Here is a 7,500-nt window from a genome sequence, read left to right on the forward strand (position 1 = left end):
TATCACAACAACATTGAGACTGATCTCAGAGTTCCATCGTCCTCCAGAATAGGAGTGTATGTGGATCACAGTGCAGGAACTCTGTCCTTCTACAGCGTCTCTGACACGATGAAGCTCCTCCACAGAGTCCACACCACATTCACTCAGACTCTATACGCTGGGTTCGAGCTCGGCTGTTATGGATCAACTGTGAGATTACGTGATCCAGAATAAAATATCAGAAATGTGATTTTATTGAATTAAAATGAGCAACTTTACTTTTTTATATCAAGCTTAATTCCAAAGTAATATGAGGCATTTATTTGTGATTTCCCAATTTTCCTTTAACATTCGATCTTTCTTTTAGAAGATTTTAATGTTATACAGTAATGCTTGAAAGTTTGTGAACCCTTTAGAATTTTCTGTATATCTGCATAAGACCTAAAACATCATCAGATTTACACAAGTCCTAAAACAAGAAAGTATTACACTTGGTCATTCATTTATTGAGGAAAATGATCCAATATTACATATCTGTGAGTGGCAAAAGTATGTGCACCTTTGCTGTCAGTATGTGGTGTGACCCCCTTGTGCAGCAATAACTGCAGATAAACGTTTGCGGTAACTGTTGATCAGTCCTGCACGTCGGCTTGGAGGAGTTTTATCCCGGTCCTCAGTACAGAACAGCTTCAACTCTGGGATGTTGGTGTGTTTCCTCACATGAACTGCTTGCTTCAGGTTCTTCCACAACATTTCTATTGGATTAAGGTCAGGACTTTGACTTGGCCGTTCCAAAACATTAACTTTATTCTTCTTTAACCATTCTTTGGTTGAAAGACTCGTGTGTTTAGGGTCGTTGTCTTGCTGCATGACCCACTTTCTCTTCAGATTCAGATCACGTTCAGATGTCGTGACATTTTTCTTTAGAATTCTCTGGAATAATTCAGAATTCATTGTTCCATCAATGATGGCAAACCGTCCCAGCCCAGATGCAGCAAAACAGCCCCAAACCATGATACTACCACCACCATGTTTCACAGATGGGATAAGGCTCTTATGCTGGAATGTAGTGTTTTCTTTTCTCCAAACATAACATTTGTCATTTAACCCAAATATTATATTTTGGTCTCATCCATCCACAAAACATTTTTTTCAGTAGCCTTTTGGCTTCTCCATGTGATCTTTAGCAAACTGCAGAGGGGCAGCAATGTTCTTTCTCCTTGCAACCCTGCCATGTACACCATTGCTGTTCAGTGTTCTCCTGAGGGTAGGCTCATGAACATTAACATTCGCCAACGTGAGGTCCCTCACTCACACCTGATCAGCATCCCATTGATTAAAAACACCTAAATATAATTTCACCTTCAAATTAACTGCTAATCCTAGAGGTTCACATACTTTTGCCACTCACAGATATGTAATATCGGATCATTATATAATATTTTTGTCTCAGTTGTTTAATTGGGTTCTCTTAATCTACTTTTAGGACAAAATCTGAGGATGTTTTCGGTCATATTCTGCTTCAATACCGTGTTAAAATCCATGCTGGTCTACTCATTAATCTTACATATGAATCATCATGACTGTACTTATACTGTATCTATTCATTTGGATGGATTCTTGGATAACAAAATAAAAAATATATTTAAATGTGTTAAATCCATGTGTAATGTCTATTTTCGTGTCCTTTTTGTTTGTTTTGGTATGACTATTACACTAAGTGTTGCCTTAATGAGTACCTTGTAATCAGAATTTAATAAAAACGTTAAATGCAAAGCTAATGCAGGATGTGAACATTACAGTGTTATGTATGTTTACAAAAAAAGACTCTGTGTAATCTCAGTGTTTCTCACTCACCAGTGATAGTTTACCCTCTTTTCACAACTTCCTCTGGTGATTGTGTGTTACAGCACCATGCAGCGCACTACTTTGGGATTTCTAACGTTTTATAAACCTTCCTGGATGCAGCGTGAACATCCAGAGCATTCAAAATCCCAGAATACACAGAGAACCTCCTGCAGCATACAGTAGCTGCACACACAAATCCAGGGGTGCCCACACATTTTTGACTTGCGAGCTACTTTTAACAGGACCAGTCAAAGAGATCTACCTACACAAAAAATGCAAAACATATGTTTATTTATATATATACTGAGTATACTTCAAATATATATACACACACAATAATGTTCATGTACCTTGGATAACTGCATGAGCCCTTATGGCACACTACAATTCAGTACATTTTTGGTCATTACCTTACACTGAATAGAATCAGCCAGGGTTGCACAGTCCGGACAGTAGCTGCTGGTAGCCAGCCTCAAGCAGGCCTCCAAATGATGATCAGTCATTGTGGAACGGTATTTGGACTTAATGATCTTCATGAGGGAAAAGGCTGACTCACATGAATAAGTAGAGCCAAATAATGCAGTCAAGGAGGTGGCACATTTCCTCCTGTTTGGGTACTTTTCCCCGGTGAGTAAGTTCCAAAACTGTCCATGAGCCCTGGACTTCAGTTGAATGTCAGTCTGTAGTTTCAAAATCTCATCCTCCACTTCAGACGAGTTCAGGTGAAACAGCGCTGCAATTTCCGATGCGAGTGAATCAACCTCAACATTGTCCCTGAACGGGTAGCACATGAATGCAGCGACTGGCTCCAGTAAAGCAAAGTCTTGAAAGCGTCTGTCAAACTCTGACCGACAGCTGTCAATCTGCTCCGTGTAGCGTGCAATGTTCAACTGCGCACAAGCCGCAATTCCGCTGCGTCTCCAGATCTGACGCGAGGTTTTGGAAGTTCCCAGAATCATGGCGCTGCAGCTTTGAGGACAGAAGTTGCATTTTCCGTTTAAAGCCATTAACTGAGCTGATCATATTGACCACGGTTTTGTCTTTTCCTTGCAGCTCCAAATTAAGCTCATTTAACATGTCGGTCCATGTCAAGATCCCAAGTCCAGCAGCCACTGATCATCATTGAGTGCATTCTGCATGTTTAACAGCAAAAAGAAACTCCCTTATCTCCGGACAATCTATATAGGAATTACCCCTACTAAGCCATCTCACATCAGAGTGTAGCAGGAGCTCAGAGTGGTCGCAGTCTGCCTTCTCCAGATGCGCACGAACAGCCGTCTTTGAAGTGATCTAGCACGTATACAACAGGCGATCTTTGTTGCCACATCCACGATCTCTTTCATGTTTAGCATTTTTGCGCATAAGGCTTGTTGGTGTATTATGCACTGGTAGTTAAGGAAGTCAGGGAAAGAATCGTCCTCCCTGCACTTGGTAATGAATCCATTTGCGCTGAAAACCATTGCAGGAGCACCGTCCGTGGTGACTGATATCAATTTGCACACTGGGAGCTGGGTTTCAGTGAAGTCTTTAAAAGACTGAAAAATGTCCTCTAGCTACGATTTCGCTCGCTAGCCTTTAGCGCTGGAGCGTTTGATCGCACACGCGTGGTGAGAGAAAAGACGAGATCTCAGACTGGCTGCCCTCTACATCAACGCTAACATCTTTTTTTTTTTTGAATGGCGATCGACCGGTCGATCGCGATCGACGTATTGGGCACCCCTGTTCTACAGCGTCTCTGACACGATGAAGCTCCTCCACAGAGTCCACACCACATTCACTCAGCCTCTATACGCTGGGTTCTGGCTCGGCTCTAGGGGATCAACTGTGAGATTACGTGATCCAGAATGAAATATCAGTAATGTGATTTTATTGAATTAAAATGAGCAAAAATATCATCTTTACTCAAATATAGATATAATATGAGTAAGTTATTTTATATTTCCTAATGGTCATTAATACTGTTACAGCTTCTTTATTCTGTCCTTTAAGAGATTTTAATGTTATGATAATGTGGCTATTATTGGAAAAAAAACATCCACATTGTTCCTTATTTTGTTTCTGAATAAAACTATTATAGTAAACACATGCTATAATAGCTGGTGTGTGTTTTTATTACTATTATTTCAAATAAATTATTTAGGTTTCCAGTTCAGAATATTATTAGACTGGTGTTCTCGTGTCTCACATCTACCAAATTTATAATGTAATCTCAGAATTTTAAAATAAATAAATAAACATCATGTATTGTTGTCATGTATCAAGGATGGGTTCAGAAGCATTTTCAGATAATTAACATTTAGTATATAAACAAACAACAAAAATACACTAAGAGAACTAGGCAAAACACTATGGCAAGAAACAAAACACAGTGATATGAAAGACGGAAGTCTAACACAACGAAGACAGAGAAACAGTGCAGACAATGGCCACACACACACACACACACACACACACACACACACACACACACACACACACACACACACACACACACAGGTGCTCATTAACAGAAACGTGTATCAAGTGCAGGTGGTCATGTGCCATGTAGTGCAGTGGTTGATGGGAACTGGAGTCCAGAGTTTCCTGATACATGACAGAACCTCTCCCCCCCGCAGGCGCTACTCCCGGAGCAGCCCAAACATGCACCCCCTCCATCTGGCGGTCCAGGCCCCCTGGGCAAAATGTCCCCAGAAGAACCAGGAGACTGAGCGGCCTCCTCAGCAGAACAAAAAAAAGGTGCAACGCCCCCAGCGGGCCTGGAGCTCAGAGCGAAGTCTGCATGGCAGGACAGCAGGACAACTTCCTCCGCAGGACAGGAGAGGGGAGCGAAGTTCTCTGCAAGGCCCGAGGGAAGCTCAAAGATTTCCATGAGGCCATAGAGGGGAGCGATGCTCTCCGCGAGGCAAAAGGGAGAGGAGCGAGGTTCTCCGCGAGGCAAAAGGGAGGAACGATGCTCTCCACGGAGCATGAGAGGGGAACGATGTCCTCCGTGGAGCAGGAAATAGGGAGTGACATACGGTCCTCAGCGGAGCAGGAAGGCGGAGCGACGTCCTCAGCCGAGCAGGAAGGCGGAGCGACGTCCTCAGCCGAGCAGGAAGGCGGAGCGACGTCCTCAGCCGCGCAGGAAGGCGGAGCGACGTCGAGTGCGGGGTTGTTGAACAGAGGGGAGTACTTGGGTATGTCAGGAGACGGAGCAACCTCTTCAGCCAACCCGGGTGACTGAGCGACGTCCTCAGACGAGCAAGGAGACTGACCTTCATTCTCCGCTGACTCTGCTTGCTGAACTAGATCCATAATGGGAGAGGGAGGGTGGGAGATGGTATTAGCCCCGACCACAGACTCCCCCTCCTGTTGGCATGGCGTGGCATAGCTCTTCATGAACATGGGAGGTGGCGACATGGCGCACGGCAGGGCTTGCTGCAGCAGCTCTCGTTGCGTTAGACTGCGGTCGATCTGAGCAAGTTGTTCGTTTATCTTTTTACTCCGTTCCCAGTACAATCTATACCACCCCTCAGACTCAGCATCTCCGGCGGGGCTCATGTTGATCTGCTGCTTCCGATTGTGGGTCTTTCATTCTGTCACGTATCAAGGATGGGTTCAGAAGCAATCGCAGATAATTAACATTTATTATATAAACAAACAACAAAACTAAGACAACTAGGCAAAACACTATGGCAAGAATGACAGAAGTCTAAGACGACGAAAGACAGAGAAACAGTGCAGACAATGGCTATATGTACAAGAGTGCTCATTAACAGAAACGTGAATCAGGTGGTCATGTGACATGTAATGCAGTGCAGTGGCTGATGGGAACTGGAGTCCAGAGTTTCCTGATACATGACAATAGTGTTACTGTGTTTGTAATTCTTTATATTATCTGTCTACTGACTGCGTCCTTTACAGCAATACATCAACTGCATGATATTATTAAATGATTACGTTTTTCCTCAAATGTTTTTCCAGTGAAGGTTTTATTTTATTCTGTTTTTTATTATTATTCACGAACCAGGTTTAATAATGTCCTTAACAAGAGACGACTGTAGCTACCGGTTTAGCGTTACGCAGACTGCATGTCTATATCATGACACGTTCAGCTCAAAAACATTGTTTGTGTCAGTAATACAGTTTCACAAAATGCAGAGTAAATTCTATTACAGACATTAAATACCCAAACCAAATCTCTCTCTGTCTGTCTTTACTGTCATTACTGATAAAATAAAGTGTGTTGGTAGAGTAGGAGTTCTGTGACACGCAGAAATCAGTCTGAGAGTGTTTAGTCTTTAATATAATGATGGACTGAATCTGAAGGAAGAAATGGTTAACAGAGGAGTGTTTATAATCTCTCCGTCTTTGTGCTCCTCCTCCAAAACCACCTCCTCATACACACAGAACCAGGAAGTTCATTTCAAAGGAAACGAAACTCAGAGTTCAGTGCAGTCTCACTCTCTCTCTCTCTCTCTCTCTCTCTCTCGCTCTCTCTCTCTCTCTCTCTCTCTCTCTCTCTCTGTCAGTGTGTGAGTTCAGGAAAATGGCCGAGGCCAGTATTTCAGTAGATCAGCTTTCATTGGATCAGTTCAGCTGTCCAGTTTGTCTGGATCTACTGAAGGATCCGGTGACGATCCCCTGTGGTCACAGTTTCTGTAAGGTGTGTATTAATGACTGCTGGGATCAGGAAGAGAAGAGCGGAGTGTATCGCTGTCCTCAGTGCAGAGACACTTTCACTCCGAGGCCTGTTCTACGCAGAAACAACATGCTGGCTGAAGTGGTGGAGAAACTGAAGAAGACTGAAGTCCAAGCTGCTTCTCCTGCTCACTGTTACGCTGGACCTGGAGATGTGGAGTGTGATTTCTGCACCGGGAGAAAACACAAAGCCGTCAAGTCCTGTCTGATGTGTCTGGCCTCCTTTTGTGAAACTCATCTGAAACCTCACTATGAAGTTCCTTCCTGGAAAAAGCACAAGTTAGTCGAAGCTTCTGGAAATCTACAAGAGAAGATCTGCTCTGAGCATGATAAAGTGCTGGAGATCTACTGTCGTACTGACCAAAGATTCATCTGTTATTTGTGTATGACGGATGAACATAAAAGCCACGACACCGTCTCAGTTAAAGCGTACAGAACTGAAAAACAGGTGAGAAAAGCAAGTCTGATCTATTCAGAGTCATTTCATACGATTTACATGTCTAATCTAAAGTAGCTGAAGAATTTTACGAGTTCTGCATTTCTTCTAAGAAGTAGCGTACTCTACTCCAACATTTCTGTTTTAATTGCTGCTGAACTGAACAAAATTTGTGTTTAGCAATAGTAAAATCACCCAGTGATACAGCAAGTCATAATAATAATCACATTCTCACACCACATTATGGACTTCTATGAACTTTAAAACACCCGACATCCAGTCTTTTACACTTTAATAAGGTGCTCCGTAGAACCCGAGTGAACTTTAACCCTTTATCTGCAGTTCATATTCACGCACTGAGCTCATAATCTCATCATGCATACACAGTGTAATGTATTGTATTTGTCCTCAGAGAGAGTTAAAGGAGGAGCAGATGAAATCCCAGCAGAGAATCCAGGAGAAGCAGAAGAAGGTGCAGGAGCTGAAACAGACTGTGAACACTATAAAGGTGAGCAGTGAGCAGAGACAGAGCTGCTCCTAGAAACACACACAACATG

The 7,500-nt window shown here is 42.9% G+C and overlaps 2 protein-coding genes across 2 annotated transcripts in view; both read left to right on the forward strand.

Moving 5' to 3' along the window:
* The window catches only part of LOC108262351 (tripartite motif-containing protein 16-like), a 7,294-nt gene extending 5,656 nt beyond the window's left edge, over positions 1-1,638 (forward strand). The window contains exon 6 of the mRNA XM_053677621.1: positions 1-1,638. This exon is cut by the window's left edge and continues 314 nt beyond it. Within this exon, the coding sequence (XP_053533596.1) occupies positions 1-213 (213 nt within the window). The 3' untranslated portion in view covers positions 214-1,638.
* A 4,702-nt stretch (positions 1,639-6,340) lies between these two features.
* Positions 6,341-7,500, forward strand: part of LOC128629447 (tripartite motif-containing protein 16-like) — a 5,074-nt gene continuing 3,914 nt past the window's right edge. The window contains exons 1-2 of the mRNA XM_053677606.1: positions 6,341-6,955; positions 7,356-7,451. Of these exons, the coding sequence (XP_053533581.1) occupies positions 6,356-6,955; positions 7,356-7,451 (696 nt within the window). The 5' untranslated portion in view covers positions 6,341-6,355. The remainder of the gene's footprint in view (positions 6,956-7,355; positions 7,452-7,500) is intronic.

Source organism: Ictalurus punctatus, chromosome 2 (assembly GCF_001660625.3).
Source record: "Ictalurus punctatus breed USDA103 chromosome 2, Coco_2.0, whole genome shotgun sequence".
Classification (NCBI taxonomy): domain Eukaryota; kingdom Metazoa; phylum Chordata; class Actinopteri; order Siluriformes; family Ictaluridae; genus Ictalurus; species Ictalurus punctatus.